Source organism: Oncorhynchus gorbuscha, linkage group LG07 (assembly GCF_021184085.1).
Source record: "Oncorhynchus gorbuscha isolate QuinsamMale2020 ecotype Even-year linkage group LG07, OgorEven_v1.0, whole genome shotgun sequence".
Taxonomy (NCBI): Eukaryota; Metazoa; Chordata; class Actinopteri; order Salmoniformes; family Salmonidae; genus Oncorhynchus; species Oncorhynchus gorbuscha.
The window spans coordinates 31,073,098-31,095,318 of NC_060179.1; the positions used below are offsets into that span (position 1 = coordinate 31,073,098).

Here is a 22,221-nt window from a genome sequence, read left to right on the forward strand (position 1 = left end):
CACACAAACCCTTTAGCAGCTGAGTCTACCATTTAAGACGTCAATCAAAAAATTGTTTTCAGTATCCTAATGTTGTTTTTGTTTTGTGTTTTCTGATTGATTCAGTGTGAGCATTTCAACAAGCTTTAGACAAAGGTCTTCCACAGGACTGCAAACTTCAAAGTTCACTCACAAATTTGATAGTTCTGAACTTTGATTTCGTTTTGGTTGTTTTAAATATTTAAATTGTATTAATGGTCTATGAAACATTAATTGGTTAAAAGCTCATTGCTCAGTTATCACTTGGCTCAAGTAGGTTCCATTTAAACATCATAAGGCAAACATCCCCATAGTGTTCACATTTCTCTCATGTAAATGTTGTACAGTAGCTACATAACAATATCTTTTTTAAAAATTTGATTTGGGAAATATTCAGTATTTCCTATTTTCTTCATTAGCATGCTGATGATTTGACGTTGGACAGGAATGTTTAATACATGTTGTTTAGCATATTTAGTACATTTAGAATGTTTAATACATGTTGTTTAGCATATTTAGTACATTTAGAATGTTTAATACATGTTGTCTAGCATATTTAGTACATTTAGAATGTTTAATACATGTTGTCTAGCATATTTAGTACATTTAGAATGTTTAATACATGTTGTCTAGCATATTTAGTACATTTAGAATGTTTAGTTTAGTTTCTCTGTGGGAAGCAAGTTCTTTTAAAGTTATATGTGATTTGGTTTCTGTAGATACACATTTCAACGTTGTTAATACACAAATTAACCAAAAACCTCATCTTATTGGCATATTCATAATGAGTCTGGATTTCACCTAAAAACACATTTTTCGATCTCAAAAGGTTAAATGAACAAATTACTATAGTAAATGCTTATTAAGTGCCAAATGAAGTAGCAGGGTGGCTATAAATCACAGTGTGACAGTGAGCTTGTTGTGTGCAACAGGGTGTGGCAATTGAATGTAAGCCTGTCTATCTATGGATTGACGTGTTCTCCCTTACCACAAAAACACATGAATTTCACCTGATCACATGGGAAGTGTTGTAAAAACACATGTTTTCATGTGATCACCTGTGACGTTATTTGAAGTTAATGTGATATCGTGACAACATGTAAAGCAACTTGTGATAACATGAAACTACACGTGTAGTGGTCATGTGAAGTGTTCCAACAACAAGTTTTCATCTGATTTCACTTCAAATGTTATGTGAAATCATGTGTTTTTTCCGCATGTGAAATCATGTGTTTTTTCAGTTAAGGGATCACATTAAATAAATAAATAATAATCTTCAGAAATTATTTTGTCAAAGCAACAAAATAACTAGGGCTTTACAATGATGGTGAAACTTGGAGAAATGTTGGTATTAAGTGGGTTGAAATCTTCCTAGGAAGTAACATGTCAAAATGCAGATTTTTAGCAGTTTATCCATGTGGTCTATATTAAAGGGCACTTCTTTTGATATAACAGGCTTTTAAAATCCAATATTGGTGCACAATTTCTACTTAAAATAGGGACGCAAAGGGCACTCTTAAGGATGTTCCTCAGTCGTCAAAAGGACTTCGGCCATGTTCTTGGTGACTACTTACATGATTTCGATTTTACAGATCGTCCATAGAGAGTTGCCCTGAGAGCTGGTCCTTGTTTGACTTTATCCAATCAAAGTGAGTGAGGCTTGGCTCATTGATGCTCGGGCTGATCTCAGACCTGTGGCTCTTCTCGTCCCCTGTGTGCTCCTGATAAGGGAATGAATAGTGGCTGCACATTTCCTCCTTCCCCTCTCCTCTCCTGATGTCAGTGGTTTTGGCCGACCCCCCGCCAACTCATGTGACAGGATACACATCGACTGCATTAAGGGGGCAGCATTCATGTCTCTGTGTCACTGTTCTTCCATGAGAGACACCTGAATACACCACAGCCAGATCCCTCTCTCCTCTCTGGACTGTACAGCTACTTTAAACCACCTTTTCGCCCTGGGATAGCAAACTATGCACTAGCTACGATGGCATCCAGTCCATCCCTCGCTGTGTTCCTGTGCCTTATGCATGCTCTCTGCTGCACTGCTGAGATAGGTATGTAGGGTTTTATTCCACTTTAATTGGTTTCATGCAATGGTTAAGCATTCTGTATAATGAAAGTGTTACAAATTATATTTGTTGATATGCTTTACCAATAAACGGAAGACAAGGTTGAGGCTGTTAGAAAGTAACAATATTTTTGTAGACTGGTAAGATTTCTAGGTCCTTCAGTAAGTTTTGCTTCATTGGCAGACACAGCAAGCTATATTGTGATGGAATCTATTCCAGGAGTCACGAGTGAACCATTTGACGAGCTCGATAACGTTTAGAATATTTTAAGGCGTTTTAGATGCTTTCAGATATAAACATTAAAGTAGCCTATTTTTTTGAGTGGCTTAAAAACACATGTATTTCAATTGTAGTTACATACACTGAGTTCTTAAAAATGATTGAAAATAATTTGAATGCTGTAAACAGGTATAACAGCTGTAAGTGCAGAAAATAAGAAAGTACAACAAATATTTATATACACAGGCTTCTTATGCAACTTACTGTAGTTGGACCTAGATTTGTATATATTTTTAAATTACAATTCCTGGACAATTAGACACAATGTCACAGTTCAATAGCGTTGCAGTGCTGTTTATGAGAGCAGCTGTAGAGCCTGAAAGAAGGATGAGACCTTGGATAGATCACTTCATTGTCCTTAGTTTCAAGTATCAATGTCACATGTGCAAGAACAGTGAAATGCCTTGCTTGAAAGCTCTAACCCCAACAATGCAGTAATCAATAACAATGTAATACTTAAAATAACAAGGTACTGTAGAACAAAAACAGATACAAAAAATAAGAAATAAGAAGAACCTTATCCCCCGTGCTGCAGACAGCAGCTCCTTCCTGATCTACAACCAGGATCACAACAAGTGTGTGGTGGCGGTGAGCGCCAGTCAAGTCACAGTGGCTCCCTGTGACCACACGTCCCAGAACCAGCAATTCCGCTGGGCCTCACAGTCTCGTCTCCTCAGCATCTCCCTGAAGCTCTGCCTGGGGCTCAGGACCTGAAGGACTGGGTCAAGGTGCTGCTCTTCCCCTGTGATGAGAAGAGCGAGCTCCAGTACTGGCAGTGTAAGAACGAGACCCTGTTCGGCCTCAAAGACAAGGCGCTGCACTTAAACTATGGCAACCGCAACGAGAAGAATATGATGATCTACCAGGGATCTGGGTCTTGGAGCTGGTGGAAGATGTATGGTACTCAGAAAGACCTCTGCTCCAAGGGCTACCAAGGTAAGTAAGCTACAAGACACACTCACTGTTACTGGAGGTTGGAGATTGGAGGTAGGAATCAGAAGTGTAAGATGCTGTTGTCATAGACTTTCTTAAAGCCAGGGAATGAATGTCTGACCTGGGATGATTCATACGGTGAACAATGTATTTTTTTTCCTACTAGCACTGACTGATAGCTGATAGCTACTTTATTAAGGAAGAATGCACTATGATTGAGATACAGTATGTGGTTGTCCCGCCTAGCTATCCTACGATGAAGTCACTATCTGTAAGTCGCTCTGGATAAGAGCATCTGCTACATTACAGAAATGTTAAATGTAACAAAGTGTTTTGTCCCCTTCATCAGAGGTGTTCACACTAGGGGGGAATGCCTTTGGAAGTCCCTGCCAGTTCCCCTTTCAGTTTGGGGAGAAGTGGTATGCTGAGTGCACTCCGCAGGGGCGCTCAGATGGACAGCTCTGGTGCGCCACAGAGACAGATTACAATAAAGCCAAGAAGTGGGGCTTCTGTCCCTCGAAATGTGAGTCAAGCCTTGCAATTCATGCTATGTTTTTTGTCATTTACTGCCATTTTCCAGTGATCAGGAAAACGGGTCAGCAGGTGACACCAGTAAAAAATCATGAGCCGTATGTATCAAGCATCTCAGAATGGGAGTGCTGATTTAGGATCAGTTTGGCCTTTCAGATCAACATTAGAAGGACAAGAGGGGACCTGTTCCTGTATCAGCGCTCCTAGTCGGGGATGCTTTATGAATAAAGGTCAAATCAATTTGACTCATGGGAGTACACAACCCTCTAATATGAGTGGCCTACTCTATACTAGACTGATGAGTCTGTAAAAACAAGGCAAACGACCAGGGTTTAAAATGTGGGGACGGTATCCAATTCAAAGAATGTCGTAAAACACCCTGCCAAGCCTGTGATAAGGACAGATTCCTCATTAAAACAGAGGCTACACATGGAATTCTTCGATATTCTTGTTTTTCCGTGACCTTTCTGGAGGTCAGGACTGGCCAGGTCAGCGCTGAAAGGTCTGGTCTCTGACCTCCTGACAGAAAAACACAAACACATCCTCTAGTTCCCCTAGCTGTGGACGCAGCTCTGTGTCTCTTTACCCTTCCATCCTGACTGGAGCTCATTTCTGTGTTACCCCTGACACAGCTCCAAAACTGGGACAGGAAAAGGAAGGAAGCCCCCTTTCACTATAGTTCCTGGTGAACTGCCACCATAGTCACAGATATGAGGGGCAGTTCTGTCATGACAGAAAGTGATAGAGATGAACAGAACATGATTTGATTCCGTTCTTGGACTGTTATTGAGATGCTTTCTTTCTCCCACCTTAAGTGTGTCCTAATGTTTCCGTGTCCCTCTCAGCGTCCTCAGGATGGGACAGTGACCCAGTGACAGGTGTCCTGTACCAGAGGAACACCCAGTCTGTGTTGACCTGGCACCAGGCGAGGAAGAGCTGCCAGCAGCAAGGAGCCGACCTGCTCAGTATAGTAGAGCTCCACGAGCAGACCTACATCTCAGGTATATACAGTCAGACCTGGTCAGACCTACATCTGAGGTATGTACAGTCAGACCTGGTCAGACTTACATCTCTGGTATGTACAGTCAGACCTGGTCAGACCTACATCTGAGGTATGTACAGTCAGACCTGGTCAGACCTACATCTGAGGTATGTACAGTCAGACCTGGTCAGACCTACATCTGAGGTATGTACAGTCAGACCTGGTCAGACTTACATCTCTGGTATGTACAGTCAGACCTGGTCAGACCTACATCTGAGGTATGTACAGTCAGACCTGGTCAGACCTACATCTGAGGTATGTACAGTCAGACCTGGTCAGACCTACATCTGAGGTATTGTCTAACCTGTTGTCCAAGGGAGGACTGGGACCAGGAACCAGCTCAAGCCTTTCTGACACACCGGCCCGAAGATGGACCAGGGCATTTGCCCAAAATGCGCTATGGCCAGTCTTTAATTTTTTTTTTTTTAAATTTCACCTTTATTTAACCAGGTAGGCCAGTTGAGAACAAGTTCTCATTTACAACTATGACCTTGCCAAGATAAAGCAAAGCAGTGAGACAGAAACAACAACATAGAGTTACACATAAACAAACATACAGTCAATAACACAAAATAAAATAGAAAAATCTATGCACAGTGAGTGCAAATGTAGAAGATTAGTGAGGTAAGCAGTAAATAGTCTGAGAGGCAAAAAATAATACAATTTTCTAATTAACACTGGAGTGAACGATGTGCACATGATGATGTGCAAAAGTAGAGATACTGAGGTGAAAAAGAGCAAGAGGGTAAGTAATACTATGGGGATGAGGAAGTCGGGTGTGCTATTTACAGATTGGCTGTGTACAGGTACAGTAATTGGTAAGCTGCTCAGACAGCTGATGCTTAAAGTTAGAGAAGGAGATATAAGACTCCAGCTTCAAAGATTTCTGCAATTCGTCCAGTCATTGGCAGCAGAGAACTGGAAGGAAAGGCGGCCAAAGGAAGTGTCAGTTTTGGGGATGACCAGTGCTTTTATAAATGCTGGAGCTCGTGCTACGGTGGGTGCTGCTATGGTGACCAGTGAGCTGAGATAAGGCAGGGCTTTACCTAGCAAAGACTTAGATAGATGACCTTAGATAGATGACCTGGAGCCAGTGGTTTTGGCGACGGATATGTGGTGAGGGCCTGTCAATGAGAGCATACAGGTCGCAGTGGTGGGTAGTATATGGGGCTTTGCCGATAAAACGGATGGCACTGTGATAGGCTACATCCAATTTGCTGAGTAGAGTGTTGGGGGCTATTTTGTAAATGAAATTGCCGAAGTCAAGGATCGTTAGGATAGCCCGTTTTACGAGGGTATGTTTGGCAGCATGAGTGAAGCAGGCTTTGTTGCGAAAAAGGAAGCCAATTCTAGATTTAATTTTGGATCGGAGATGCTTAATGTGAGTCTGGAAAGAGGGTTTACAGACTAACCAGATACCTAGGTATTTGTAGTTGTCCACATGTTCTAGGTCAGAACCGTCCAGAGTAGTGATGCTGGTTGGGCGGGAGGGTGCAGGCAGCAATCGGTTGAAGAACATGCACTTAGTTTTAGTAGCATTTAAAAGCAGTTAGAGGCCACGGAAGGCGTGTTGTATGGCGTTGAAGCTCATTTGGAGGTTTGTTAGCACAGTGTCCAAAGAAGGGCCAGATGTATACAGAATGGTAGTCTAACCTACAACCAACAATGTAGACCTATGTAGTCCTGCAATGCAGTCTAACCTACATCCTCACCTTGATTTAGAGATAAATCAATCTGATACAATCAATTCCTTATTAAGAATATTACACTACTCTCGTGGACGTATTGTGATGCTTTTTATTAATGCAGGGTTGACCAATATCCTGGGCACATCTCTGTGGATTGGACTGAATAGCCTAGACTTTGAGGCTGGATGGCAGTGGAGCAATGGAAACCCATTCAGATATTTAAACTGGGCCCCAGGTGAGTGCAACTGCATGCAACACATCATACTATACTTTACAGCCTAGGGAACAACTGAGGTTGTCCAAGTATGTTATGACTTCCAATGTTGCAGGAAGACAATTAATAAACACATGGGTCAATATTTCCAAAAGGACATCCATCAACTGAACCCGGGCTCAGCTGTGCAACCCTGAATGCTGGCAAGGCCTCGAAATGGGAGACCAATGAATGTTCCAAGAAGCTGGGATATATCTGTCGCAAAGGAAACTCCACTACTCTGGCCTCTGCCCCTATAGGTAAGAGTTTAATCATACAGTACATAACAGTCATGACCTACACACAATTGTTGACTAAGTTCAAATGCCATGCAACACAAGGTTAACAACACCAGGTCAGGTTGTGTAGGGTAGGGTAAACTGAACATTTATATATTAGTGCCCAATTTCACTAAGTGTCTCAGAGTAGGAGTGCTGAACTAGTGTCAGTTTAGCCTTTTAGATTATAATGAATAAGGCTACATGGACAGGGCGGGCTGATACTAGATCAGCACTCTCACCCCAAGATGCATTATGAATATGGACCCAGAGGTTGTTTGGGTCAAACAGATAAAACATTACAGTCTACCACTTTCTGGACATTCTACCTTCTCTCTGACTATTGAACTTTGACCCCCCTCAGTAGGAAAAGATCAGCCCACCTTCTGCACCAGTCACTGGATTCCCTATGCAGGCCACTGCTACTACCTACAACGTACCAAGAAGATGTGGAGGGATGCTCTGGCCGCCTGCCACAAAGATGGAGGGGACCTGGCCAGCATCCACAACATAGAAGAACAAAGCTTCATCATCTCTCAGTCAGGATATAGTGAGTACACTATCCATGTTCCACTTTGTTTACATACTCATCTCATATGTATATACTGTACTCGATACCATCTACTGTATCTTGCCTATGCTGCTCTGTACCATCACTCATTCATATATCCTTATGTACATATTCTTTATTCCCTTACACTGTGTATAAGACAGTAGTTTTGGAATTGTTAGTTAGATTACTTGTTGGTTATTACTGCATTGTTGGAACTAGAAGCACAAGCATTTCGCTATACTCGCATTAACATCTGATAACATTACATTTACATTTAAGTCATTTAGCAGACGCTCTTATCCAGAGCGACTTACAAATTGGTGCATTCACCTTATGACATCCAGTGGAACAGCCACTTTACAATAGTGCATCTAAATATTTTAAGGGGGGGGGGTGAGAAGGATTACTTTATCCTATCCTAGGTATTCCTTAAAGAGGTGGGGTTTCAGGTGTCTCCGGAAGGTGGTGATTGACTCCGCTGTCCTGGCGTCGTGAGGGAGTTTGTTCCACCATTGGGGAGCCAGAGCAGCGAACAGTTTTGACTGGGCTGAGCGGGAACTGTACTTCCTCAGTGGTAGGGAGGCGAGCAGGCCAGAGGTGGATGAACGCAGTGCCCTTATTTGGGTGTAGGGCCTGATCAGAGCCTGGAGGTACTGAGGTGCCGTTCCCCTCACAGCTCCGTAGGCAAGCACCATGGTCTTGTAGCGGATGCGAGCTTCAACTGGAAGCCAGTGGAGAGAGCGGAGGAGCGGGGTGACGTGAGAGAACTTGGGAAGGTTGAACACTAGACGGGCTGCGGCGTTCTGGATGAGTTGTAGGGTTTTAATGACACAGGCAGGGAGCCCAGCCAACAGCGAGTTGCAGTAATCCAGACGGGAGATGACAAGTGCCTGGATTAGGACCTGTGCCGCTTCCTGTGTGAGGCAGGGTCGTACTCTGCGGATGTTGTAGAGCATGAACCTACAGGAACGGGCCACCGCCTTGATGTTAGTTGAGAACGACAGGGTGTTGTCCAGGATCACGCCAAGGTTATTAGCGCTCTGGGAGGAGGACACAATGGAGTTGTCAACCGTGATGGCGAGATCATGGAACGGGCAGTCCTTCCCCGGGAGGAAGAGCAGCTCCGTCTTGCCGAAGTTCAGCTTGAGGTGGTGATCCGTCATCCACACTGATATGTCTGCCAGACATGCAGAGATGCGATTCGCCACCTGGTCATCAGAAGGGGGAAAGGAGAAGATTAATTGTGTGTCGTCTGCATAGCAATGATAGGAGAGACCATGTGAGGTTATGACAGAGCCAAGTGACTTGGTGTATAGCGAGAATAGGAGAGGGCCTAGAACAGAGCCCTGGGGGACACCAGTGGTGAGAGCGCGTGGTGAGGAGACAGATTCTCGCCACACCACCTGGTAGGAGCGACCTGTCAGGTAGGACGCAATCCAAGCGTGGGCCGCGCCGGAGATGCCCAACTCGGAGAGGGTGGAGATAGACACACATAACCATGTGTATGTGACAAATAAAATTAGATTTTATTTGTTGTAGCTACAGTTACCTCTATATCTGCTAGATCTGTTATGCACTTCAACGATCTTTCTCATGGGTTGTCATTTCTATCAGTTTAGAAAACCATTCTGAGATGTGTCCCAATAAAAGTTTGGACTTATCTGGACTTGTCCAGTGACTGCTGAGAAAGATCAGCTGACAACAGGGGAAAGTCCTTGTGGCGGCACGGAGAGACGGCTGACAGGAGGGAATAGACCCCACTGGGACAGTCATGGGGTAGCTTCCCATTTCTGTAGTTTCCCATGCTTCGCAGTATGTTGGAAACACCCGCTTTAGCTACAGAAAGTCAAAATACGAGAATACCCCTAGAGTCTGCGAGAGCGGGGGCGGAAGATGACTCATCGGCTGACAACATGGTAACGACTGGACTGGAAACGACTACGAGTAATGAGAGCACAGCACAAGAGAACACCACAGCAACTGTCACAAGTTCTGCTGCAACAGTGGGCCATAAACAGATGCAGGTATGTGTCTGTGGTTGGAGGAAAGTTACATCACACCATGGGTTGAGGATCCACCAGGGAAGAAGGGGTGTTTGGGTAAAGAGAGACAGAGAACTCGCATTGATTACTTTCTGCGAAAGCGATCAAATCAGTCGAATGAAGCACAGCAACTGGACGCAAACCATAGTTTGCAGTGCATCAGTACCACTGTCATGGAGGACGTAAACTCAAGCACCGAAGTAGCAACTGAGGTGGAACCAACAACAGGAGTGGAACTCACCCAGCCTCCCAGACCTGCAGTCGAGAGGAGACTACCAGGGCACAGACCGTATGTGAAGTGGCCTGGCGCCAGTGACAAGAAGTTGTGGGAAACAGTGAATACTGACCTTACCTTGACCCTCGAGAAACTTCGAGGCACAGTGGAGAAGAAGTTGGAGAGGATGGGGGACATCATCTATGAGTACGGGACAGAAAGATTTGGAGTGGAAGAGGCAAAAGGCGGGAGAAAGGTTCCAACCCCACCAGTTTCCAGAAGGCAACAAGAAATCAAGCGCCTCGTTCAAGAAAGGCGGCAGCTTAAGAAACAGTGGAAGAAGGCCTCGGAAGTGGAAAAGGAGGGCATAGAGGCACTTCAAGCTGACATCAAAACCCGGTTGGCATCCCTCCGTAGAGCAGAGAACCTACGGAAACGCAGAAGGAAAAAGAACAAACTAGAACTCGATTCTATAAAGATCCCTTCAAGTTCCTTAAAAGTCTCTTCACAAAAGAAAAAAGTGGAGCTCTAAAAACAACAAAGAAAGACCTAGAGGAGCACCTGAGAATAACAAACGTTGACTCAAAGCGACATGAACATCTGGCCATCCCATCAGATATCCCACCCATTGAACCCCGGAACATCATATTGAGACCAGCCCTCCGACATGGAAAGAGGTGGAAGACACAGTTCGACGGGCAAGAACAGCATCAGGCCCGGGGCCAAATGGAGTCCCGTACAAAGTGTATAAGAACACACCAGACGTCCTGAGGTTCCTCTGGAGGCTTATGAGAACAGCTTGGCAGAAGAAGATAATACCCAGAAGTGTGGCGTAGGGCAGGCGGGGTCCTGATCCCTAAGGAGAAGGATGCAGTGAACATCAGCCAATTCCGCCCAATCTCCTTACTGAATGTCGAGGGAAAAATCTTCTTTAGGGTCATTGCCCAGAGGATGGCTGAGTACCTACAAAGGAATACGTACGTCGATGCATCTGTACAGAAGGCAGGAATATCAGGGTTCTCTGGCTGCTTGGAACATTCCAGCATGATCTGGCATCAGATCCAAATGGCCAAGGTGGAGAAAAGGGACCTCCATGTAGTCTTCCTCGACCTCGCCAATGCATTTGGCTCTGTGCCCCATGAACTCCTGTGGTCTGCCTTCAGATTTTTCCACATACCGGACACCATCACAAACCTGGTGAAGTCGTACTTCCAGGATCTGCAGTTCTGCTTCACCACCTCAGAGTTCACCACCTCATGGCAGTGCCTGAATGTAGGTATAATGGCGGGATGTACCATTTCTCCGTTGGCATTCACAATGGCAATGGAGGTTATCATCAGATCCTCAAAATGGGTTGCTGGTGGACAGCGAGTCGACTCTGGTTTCCGCCTCCCTCCACTCAGAGCCTACATGGACGACATTACAACATTGACCACCACTGTCCCATGCACCAGGAGACTGCTCAGAAAACTTGAGGAGAACATCAGCTGGGCCCGTATGAAGATTAAACCATCCAAGTCACGCAGCATCTCGATTGTGAAGGGAGTACTCTCTGACCTGAAATTCTTCATCGGAGATGACCAAATCCCAACAGTGTCTGAGCAGCCGGTAAAAAGCCTTGGAAGGTGGTATGATGCAAGCCTGAAGGACAAAGACCAGGTGCAACAGCTGCGCAAAGACATCAGTAGTAGCCTACAGTCCATCGACAACACCCAGCTACCTGGAAAGTTAAAGGCCTGGTGTCTGCAGTTTGGACTCCTACCCGGGTGTTGTGGCCCTTAGCACTGTATGAGGTTCCAATCTCAACAGTGGAGAAGATGGAAAGAGGAGTCACAGGCTACTTAAAGAAGTGGCTTGGAGTTCCACGATGCCTTACCACCATAGGCCTCTATGGAGATGGTGTCCTCAAGCTGCCCCTCACCAGTCTAACAGAGGAATTCAAGTGTGCAAAAACCAGGCTCCAAATGACACTGAATGAATCTCGAGACCCAGTGGTGAGCAACAACGCGCCGACCTTGGCAACTGGGCGCAAATGGAGGCCAGGAAAAGCAGTCCAGGAGGCAACAGCAGCCCTCAGACATGCTGACATTGTGGGTCATGTTCAGCAAGGGAGAGGAGGCCTTGGGCTAACTAGCCGTGCTGCTTGGAGTAAGGCCACTGCACCAGAGCGGCGGAAGATGGTAGTGCAGGAAGTACGCCATCAGGAGGAGGCTGCAAGGTGGGCCAAGGCAGTCTCTCTTGCCAAACAGGGACAGTGGACTCGATGGGACAGTGTGGAGAAGAGGAAGATCAGCTGGAAGGATCTGTGGGCCATGGAAGCGAGGCGGTTGAGCTTTTCCATCAGAGCAACATATGACGTCCTTCCAACACCAGTTAATCTTCACCAATGGTATGGTGAAGATCCGGACTGTGCCCTCTGTTCCATGCCAGCCAACCTCAGGCACATTCTCACAGGCTGTAAAACAAGCCTCGCCCAAGGACGCTACACTTGGCGTCACAACCAAGTCCTTAAAAACCTTGCGTCCGCCCTGGAGGACAAGCGAGCTGCCACCAACTCCCTACCACCCACAGCAGCATCACACTCCTTACGGACAAACTTTGTCCGCGAAGGGGCTAAACCACCGAAGAGCGGCTCTACACCATTAGAGCGAGACCAGCTGCGCTTGGCCCGCGACTGGAAAATGCTAGCTGACATTGGCCGGCAACTTGTGTTTCCTCCGGAGATCGCAACCACCACCCTAAGACCTGACATGGTGCTCTGGTCCCGTTCACTCAATAAGGTCTTCATCATTGAGCTCACAGTACCCTGGGAAAACTCAGTAGATGAGGCTTATGAGCGAAAACATCTGCGCTATGCTGATCTAGCTGCCGAAGCACGGCATCATGGCTGGAACACAGAAGTCCGACCAGTGGAGGTGGGCTGCAGAGGTTTTGTGGCAACATCTACAACCAGACTGCTTAGAGACCTGGGAATTAAGGGCCAGAGCCAGCGTTCGGCAATCAAAGCTGTATCAGAGGCGGCAGAAGGCAGCAGTCAGTGGCTCTGGATGAAGAGGAAAGACCCCAGCTGGGCCCCGAAGTGAGAGGGCCAGGAGGTATGCGGTCAACAATGATTGACTCAGGGAGGAGGACGCCCCTGCCATGCATAGTCCCATGGGATGTTTGCTATCAACAACAAGGCAACTCCTATGACTAATTGGGAATGGGACGCAAGCGTAGGATTGATCACCCTGTCGCTGGCCGCCTTTGAGGAGGGTGTATAGTGTGAAAGGCCGAAACACCCTAGGAACCAAAGGTACACTACTGACGATGCGCTCCCCAAATTTCACCACGCTCACTGTTCATTAACTCTTGGAAGTGCTTGCACAAAGGATAGTAACATCTCATCCTGTGTTCTTGGAATCTGGGTATTTGGATTGACAAAGAGTTGATGTTTAAAAAGCATGCGAAAGCGCGTTAAAAAGGTATTTTTTTTAAATAAATCTGGCTTCTCCCTAAATAGACCATACAAATGCTCCTCACCGCGTGGCCGCGGCCACCCTACTCTGGTGGTCCCAGCGCGCACGACCCACGTGGAGTTCCAGGTCTCCGGTAGCCTCTGGAACTGCCAATCTGCGGTCAACAAGGCAGAGTTCATCTCAGCCTATGCCTCCCTCCAGTCCCTCGACTTCTTGGCACTGACGGAAACATGGATCACCACAGACAACACTGCTACTCCTACTGCTCTCTCTTCGTCCGCCCACGTGTTCTCGCACACCCCGAGAGCGTCTGGTCAGCGGGGTGGTGGCACCGGGATCCTCATCTCTCCCAAGTGGTCATTCTCTCTTTCTCCCCTTACCCATCTGTCTATCGCCTCCTTTGAATTCCATGCTGTCACAGTTACTAGCCCTTTCAAGCTTAACATCCTTATCATTTATCGCCCTCCAGGTTCCCTCGGAGAGTTCATCAATGAGCTTGATGCCTTGATAAGCTCCTTTCCTGAGGACGGCTCACCTCTCACAGTTCTGGGCGACTTTAACCTCCCCACGTCTACCTTTGACTCTTTCCTCTCTGCCTCCTTCTTTCCACTCCTCTCCTCTTTTGACCTCACCCTCTCACCTTCCCCCCTACTCACAAGGCAGGCAATACGCTCGACCTCATCTTTACTAGATGCTGTTCTTCCACTAACCTCATTGCAACTCCCCTCCAAGTCTCCGACCACTGCCTTGTATCCTTTTCCCTCTCGCTCTCATCCAACACCTCCCACACTGCCCCTACTCGGATGGTATCGCGCCGTCCCAACCTTCGCTCTCTCTCCCCCGCTACTCTCTCCTCTTCCATCCTATCATCACTTCCCTCCGCTCAAACCTTCTCCCACCTATCTCCTGATTCTGCCTCCTCAACCCTCCTCTCCTCCCTCTCTGCATCCCTAGACTCTCTATGTCCCCTATCCTCCAGGCCGGCTCGGTCCTCCCCTCCCGCTCCCGTGGCTCGATGACTCATTGCGAGCTCACAGAACAGGGCTCCGGGCAGCCGAGCGGAAATGGAGGAAAACTCGCCTCCCTGCGGACCTGGCATCCTTTCACTCCCTCCTCTCTACATTTTCCTCCTCTGTCTCTGCTGCTAAAGCCACTTTCTACCACGCTAAATTCCAAGCATCTGCCTCTAACCCTAGGAAGCTCTTTGCCACCTTCTCCTCCCTCCTGAATCCTCCGCCCCCCCCCCCCTCCTCCCTCTCTGCAGATGACTTCGTCAACCATTTTGAAAAGAAGGTCGACGACATCCGATCCTCGTTTGCTAAGTCAAACGACACCGCTGGTTCTGCTCACACTGCCCTACCCTGTGCTCTGACCTCTTTCTCCCTCTCTCTCCAGATGAAATCTCGCGTCTTGTGACGGCCGGCCGCCCAACAACCTGCCCGCTTGACCCTATCCCCTCCTCTCTTCTCCAGACCATTTCCGGAGACCTTCTCCCTTACCTCACCTCGCTCATCAACTCATCCCTGACCGTTGGCTACGTCCCTTCCGTCTTCAAGAGAGCGAGAGTTGCACCCCTTCTGAAAAAACCTACACTCGATCCCTCCGATGTCAACAATTACAGACCAGTATCCCTTCTTTCTTTTCTCTCCAAAACTCTTGAACGTGCCGTCCTTGGCCAGCTCTCCCGCTATCTCTCTCTGAATGACCTTCTTGATCCAAATCAGTCAGGTTTCAAGACTAGTCATTCAACTGAGACTGCTCTCCTCTGTATCACGGAGGCGCTCCGCACTGCTAAAGCTAACTCTCTCTCCTCTGCTCTCATCCTTCTAGATCTATCGGCTGCCTTCGATACTGTGAACCATCAGATCCTCCTCTCCACCCTCTCCGAGTTGGGCATCTCCGGCGCGGCCCACGCTTGGATTGCGTCCTACCTGACAGGTCGCTCCTACCAGGTGGCGTGGCGAGAATCTGTCTCCTCACCACGCGCTCTCACCACTGGTGTCCCCCAGGGCTCTGTTCTTGGCCCTCTCCTATTCTCGCTATACACCAAGTCACTTGGCTCTGTCATAACCTCACATGGTCTCTCTTATCATTGCTATGCAGACGACACACAATTAATCTTCTCCTTTCCCCCTTCTGATGACCAGGTGGCGAATCGCATCTCTGCATGTCTGGCAGACATATCAGTGTGGATGACGGATCACCACCTCAAGCTGAACCTCGGCAAGACGGAGCTGCTCTTCCTCCCGGGGAAGGACTGCCCGTTCCATGATCTCGCCATCACGGTTGACAACTCCATTGTGTCCTCCTCCCAGAGCGCCAAGAACCTTGGCGTGATCCTGGACAACACCCTGTCGTTCTCAACTAACATCAAGGCGGTGGCCCGTTCCTGTAGGTTCATGCTCTACAACATCCGCAGAGTACGACCCTGCCTCACACAGGAAGCGGCGCAGGTCCTAATCCAGGCACTTGTCATCTCCCGTCTGGATTACTGCAACTCGCTGTTGGCTGGGCTCCCTGCCTGTGCCATTAAACCCTTCAACTCATCCAGAACGCCGCAGCCCGTCTGGTGTTCAACCTTCCCAAGTTCTCTCACGTCACCCCGCTCCTCCGTTCTCTCCACTGGCTTCCAGTTGAAGCTCGCATCCGCTACAAGACCATGGTGCTTGCCTACGGAGCTGTGAGGGGAACGGCACCTCAGTACCTCCAGGCTCTGATCAGGCCCTACACCCAAACAAGGGCACTGCGTTCATCCACCTCTGGCCTGCTCGCCTCCCTACCACTGAGGAAGTACAGCTCCCGCTCAGCCCAGTCAAAACTGTTCGCTGCCCTGGCCCCCCAATGGTGGAACAAACTCCCTCACGACGCCAGGACAGCGGAGTCAATCACCACCTTCCGGAGACACCTGAAACCCCACCTCTTTAAGGAATACCTAGGATAGGTTAAGTAATCCCTCTCACCCCACCCCCCCTAAGTTTTAGATGCACTATTGTTAAGTGACTGTCCCACTGGATGTCATAAGGTGAATGCACCAATTTGTAAGTCGCTCTGGATAAGAGCGTCTGCTAAATGACTTAAATGTAAATGTAAATGTAAATAGCAGGCAGCAGATTGTACCGTTAATATTCCTGCCCGCTCTTGACTATGGTGACACCATTTACCAGATTCCAGAAGCCACTAGTCTTAAACGTTTGGATGCCGTCTACCATAATTTCCTTCACTTCATCACAGGTGACAATTTTAATACTCACCACTGCATCCGGTATCAAAACGTTGGCTGGTCCTCATTGAAGTCCTGTAGATCACTTCATTACTCCCTTTTTATTTACAACGTTCCACTACACAAGCTTCTAATTTACCTAACTTTGTCGCTAAGGTATAAAAGAATAGGCGACCAAACCCATCACAGTGTTGTTGAAATCTTGAGGCCCCTAAGATCTCTACCTGTTTTGGTAAATCATCCTTTAGCTTTAGTGCCCCCCATTGTTGGAATAACCTGCAAAATTCCTTGCATCTTGATTTCCTGGTGCCGTTAAAGCAGTTTAGGATGCTGGTGTTAAATTCATTCATTGTGAATTGCAGTTGTTTTTATTGATGTAATGGTTCATTTGTTGAAATGGTAGTATTGTAACTGTACCTTGTCGTTATTTTATTCGTCTTGTTTTCTTTGGAATGTTCATTTTCTTCATTGTGAAAATGTTTGTACTCAGGACATGATTGTGAATGAGACCCTGGTCTAAATTGGGCTTCCATGAATAAATAATAATAATGTCACCTCAGTCACTTTGATCAACCAAAGGCAACAATAAGTATATCAGGTGTTTATCACTGTCTTCCTGGCTTTGACTCTTAATGTCCTTCTGCTTGACTTCAGCGGCCACAGATGAGCTGTGGATCGGCCTGAACGACCAAAGGAACGCGCTGCTCTTTGAGTGGACCGACCGATCCCATGTGACATTCAGCCACTGGCAGACAGGGGAGCCCTCCCATGGTGCCAACCTCCAGGAGGACTGTGTCCTGATCAGAGGAAAGGTAACAATCACATTGGTCCCTCAATGGACAGACTAGGTTCATGCTAATGCTAACACTAACGCTAGCAAAATGCTTACACCACAGATTTTGTATAACAAACCCTAACACTCGCTATATGCTAGTGCTAGGTAAATGCTGACGCTAGATAAATGCGAACACTAGCTGAATGCTACGGCTAACAATGGCAATGATGACAACGTTTAACATTGGTGTCAACGCAGTAATAAATGTGGTATTGTGACAATGTGGACTCCATATTCTCTCACAGGATGGGAAGTGGGCTGATAATTTGTGTGAGAAGACCTACGGGTACATGTGTAAGAAAAAGGCCTCCACCAAACCGGTGGCAGGTGCCCCAGAGGAAGATAGTCCAGGATGTAAGCTGGTGAGTGAGGTCATTTCCTGTTTGTTGAAAGGGAGAGTACAGTAACTAATGAATACAAAATTATATCACGTGAAATGGAAGCTTGAAAATGATTCTAGATAAGGACTAGAATGATGTCATCTTGACTGACAAAGATCCACCAGTAGGAGGATAATTGTTTCTGTATTTTTGTCATCAAGGGCTGGATCCGGTATGGTTCTTACTGCTACAATGTTGGATCAGAAACCAAAACATTTGATGAGGCCAAGCAGACCTGCCAGCGGAGTGACTCAATCCTGGTGGAAGTGGCTGACAGGTACGGTATCACATCATGACCATTTTATAAGGATAAGATATATTTGACTCACTTATTTGAGTCACATCCTGGACAAGATAATAGCAATAAGTTGTCAGATAACAGATTTAATGTGTGTGTGTTTGTTGGTTTGTAGGTATGAAAATGCCTTCCTGGTCAGTTTGGTGGGTTTGAGGCCGGAGAAGTACTTCTGGAGTGGACTTTCCAACATGGCGGATATAGACACCTTCAAGTGGACTACCAGTTCGGAGGTCAAGTTCACCCACTTCAATGTGGGCATGCCAGGTACAGTGTCCTTTTCCCACAATGGTGATTGATTGTAGCAACTGATGATCGATTGTAGCATGAACTGTCATTGCTATGATGACTGTGGTATTAGAGGACTACTTTCTCCCACACCTTAACTGCCTGGCAAATGTCAGAACTAAATGAAACTATTAAGTTTTCTCTCGCCTTTCTGTGTGTTTGAAAAAAGACAGAAAACAAGGCTGCGTAGCTATGACAACTGGAATGTTTGCGGGACTATGGGATGTGGTCAGCTGCAGCAACAAGGAGAAGTACATCTGTAAGAAAATGGCGGAGGGCGTCACATCAACAATGGCCCCTCCCACCACCCCGGCACTGAGCTGTCCTTCTGGGTGGTCACCTGCTGCTAAAAGGAATGTCTGTTACAAGGTACAGTTGGGGAACATGCTGTAACAAACACTTTGATTAGTCAATTGAAGTGAAGTTTTTTTTATATTAATAATTTAATCAATGAGCATGAATTCATTGATAATCCTTAATTATAATAATTAATTAATAATTCATCAATAATAATTTTCTCTCCGCTCAATAAGCTTTACAGAAAAGAGACTGAAAAGAAGAAGTCATGGTCAGAGGCGCGGGAATTCTGCAAGGCCATTGGTGGTGATCTGATGAGCATTCACAGTGCCACAGACCTGAACGGCTCTCCGTAAGTTATCCTCATAACTGTCTCTGTTGCCATGAGTATCAGTCAAAACCAGTGTGGTCCTATTAACCACTGTCTGTGGTTGAAGTCAAAATCAGCACGGTCATAATAACCACTGTTTATGGTTGAAAACCACACGGTCATAATAACCACTGTCTGTGGTTGAAAACCACACAGTCATAAAAACCACTGTCTATGGTTGAAAACCACAAAGTCATAATAACCACTGTCTGTGGTTGAAAACCACACAGTCAGAATAACCACTGTCTATGGTTGAAAACCACAAAGTCATAATAACCACTGTCTGTGGTTGAAAACCACACAGTCAGAATAACCACTGTTTATGGTTGAAATCCACACGGTCATAATAACCACTGTCATAAAACCACAAAGTAACCACTGTCTTGGTGGTTGAAATCTGTGGTTGAAATCCACACAGTCAGAATAACCACTGTCTATGGTTGAAAACCACAAAGTCATAATAACCACTGTCTGTGGTTGAAAACCACACAGTCATAATAACCACTGTCTGTGGTTGAAAACCACACAGTCATAAAAACCACTGTCTGTGGTTTCCATTCTCTCTGTTCAGGTATCATTCCTCTGATGCAGCCTGGATCGGCCTCAGCAATCTGGATCCCTCTGCAGGGTTCGTCTGGGCTGACGGATCAGCAGTGAGTAGCCTGCCACCTCATCTTTACTGTGATATTCCTTCTCCTTACAAGTAGTTTATTACACACTACTCTTGTTTCAATCTTTGATTTGCAGTCATTGTCTTTAAAGGGAATGAAAGTTCATACAGTACTATGGTGTCCATATAAGGAGAGCCTCAGCCTGAGGATAATATGGACACCATACAATGCTACTGTGTAACATTATTCCGATGTTGTTCTCCAGTTCAGCTATGAGAATTGGGGATTTGGAGAACCAAACAACTACAACAATAACGAAAAATGCGCAGAGGTCCAGTTTTACTACGGACACCACTGGAATGATCGACACTGTGATGCCTACAATGACTGGATTTGCGAGATTCGCAAAGGTACAGTAGACCATATCTGCTGGAGCACTGACATCACCAGCCACTGGGCACAGACGTCAATTCAACATCTGTTCCACGTTGGTTCAACGTCATTTCATTGAAATGACGTTTAAACAACATTGATTCAACCAGTGTGTGTGCCCAATGGGCATGCAGTTCATGTCAGTCATGAAACTATTGATGAACATAGAATTTTGACCCTCAACCTTGCAGAAGTGCTCACCCAAACTTTTTTTGGTATCCACAGGGGTTACCCCAAAGCCCCATCCCACTCAAGTTGAGCCAGGTAATACATAGGATCTTGGGAATATGTCCAGTTTCCTGTTTCTCATTCCTCCACTTCCTGTCTCCACTTCCTCCTTCTCACTATCCCTGCTCTCCTTCAAGCTCTTGGCCTTTCCCTTAAGTTAAATGAATCACTGCACACCTTCTATCATTTAGTTTGCGAAGCATAGTTCAACACAAACACTAAGAGAAAATGCACTCTGTGAAAATGTACTATTAAAAATGCCTAACAGGAAATATACCCCTTTTTTACATGCCTTTTCAGTGTACAACACTACAAAGGACGGCTGGATTGAGTACAACGACACTCAGTATTTCTTCAACACTGAGAATCTCCCCATGGACGAGGCGAGAGAATTCTGTAAAAAGAACTTTGGTGACCTGGTGGTCATTACTGCAGAGAGCGAGAGGAAGTTTATATGGAAACAGGTAGACACTTCTATACTGAACAAAAATATAAATGCAACATGAAAAAATGTCAGTTCATATACAGTACCAGTCAAATGTTTGGACACTTTTTCTTTATTTTTACTATTTTCTACATAATAGAATAATAGTATACACATCACTACTATGAAATAACACATGGAATCATGTAGTAACCAAAAAAGTGTTAAACAAATCCAAATATATTTTATATTTGAGATTCTTTAAAGTAGCCACCCTTTGCCTTGATGACAGCTTTGCACACTCTTGGCATTCTCTCAACCAGCTTCACCTGGAACACTTTTCCTAGTCTTGAAGGAGGTCCCACATATGCTGAGAACTTGTTGGCTGCGTTTCCTTCACTCTGTGGTCCAACTCATCCCAAACCATCTCAATTGGGTTGAGGTCAGGTGATTATGGAGGCCAGGTCATCTGATGCAGCACTCCATCCCTCTCCTTCTTGGTCAAATAGCCCTTACACAGCCTGAAGGTGTGTTTTGGGTCATTGTCCTATTGAAAAACAAATGATAGTCCCACTAAGCGCAGATCAGATGAGATGACATATCGCTGCAGAATGCTGTGGTAGCCATGCTGGTTAAGTATGCCTTGAATTCTAAATAAATCACCAACAGTGTCACCAGCAAAGTACTATTACACCTCCTCCTCCATGCTTCATGGTGGGAACCACCCATGCGAAGATCATCCGTTCATGTACTCTGCGTCTCACAAAGACACAGCGGTTGGTCTCAGCAGACCAAAGGATAGGTTTCCACTGGTCTAAGGACAATTGCTCGTGTTTCTTGGCCCAAGCAAATCTCTTCTTATTATTCTGTACACCACCCCATCTTGTCACAACACAACTGATTAGCTCAAATGCATTTAGAAGGAAAGAAATTCCACAAATGAACTTGTAACAGGGCTCACCTGTTAATTGAAATGCATTCCAGATGACTACCTCATGAAGCTGGTAGAGAGAATGACAACAGTGCGCAAAGCTGTCATCAAGGCAAAGGGTGGCTACTTTGAAGAATCTCAAATATAAAATATATTTAGATTTGTTTAAAACTTTTTTGGTTACTACATGATTCCATATGTGTTATTTCATAGTTTTGATGTCTTCACTACAATGTAGAAAATAGTACAAATAAAGAAAAACCCTTGAATGAGTAGCTGTGTCCAAACTTGACTGATACTGTAAGTAAATCAGTCAATTTAAATAAATAAAGTAGGCCCTCATCTATGGATTTCACATCACTGGGAATACTGATTTGCATCTATTGGTCACAGATACCTTGAAATAATGTAGGGGCGTGGACCAGAAAACCAGTCAGTATCTGGTGTGCCCACCATTTGCCTCATGCAGCATGACACATTTCCTTCACATAGAGGTGATCAGGCTGGTGATTGTGGCCTGTGGAATATTGTCTGACTTCTCTTCAATGG

General features: G+C 45.9%; 1 protein-coding gene across 1 annotated transcript in view; it reads left to right on the forward strand.

Moving 5' to 3' along the window:
• Nucleotides 1-1,873: 1,873 nt before the first annotated feature.
• Nucleotides 1,874-22,221, forward strand: part of LOC124039794 (macrophage mannose receptor 1-like) — a 28,260-nt gene continuing 7,912 nt past the window's right edge. The window contains 18 exon segments of the mRNA XM_046356177.1: nucleotides 1,874-2,075; nucleotides 2,905-3,063; nucleotides 3,066-3,305; nucleotides 3,652-3,825; nucleotides 4,679-4,834; nucleotides 6,685-6,798; nucleotides 6,933-7,076; nucleotides 7,462-7,644; nucleotides 17,236-17,393; nucleotides 17,662-17,778; nucleotides 17,958-18,073; nucleotides 18,210-18,358; nucleotides 18,549-18,748; nucleotides 18,913-19,028; nucleotides 19,618-19,699; nucleotides 19,923-20,067; nucleotides 20,315-20,353; nucleotides 20,618-20,781. Coding sequence (XP_046212133.1) covers nucleotides 2,006-2,075; nucleotides 2,905-3,063; nucleotides 3,066-3,305; nucleotides 3,652-3,825; nucleotides 4,679-4,834; nucleotides 6,685-6,798; nucleotides 6,933-7,076; nucleotides 7,462-7,644; nucleotides 17,236-17,393; nucleotides 17,662-17,778; nucleotides 17,958-18,073; nucleotides 18,210-18,358; nucleotides 18,549-18,748; nucleotides 18,913-19,028; nucleotides 19,618-19,699; nucleotides 19,923-20,067; nucleotides 20,315-20,353; nucleotides 20,618-20,781 — 2,526 coding nt within the window. The 5' untranslated portion in view covers nucleotides 1,874-2,005.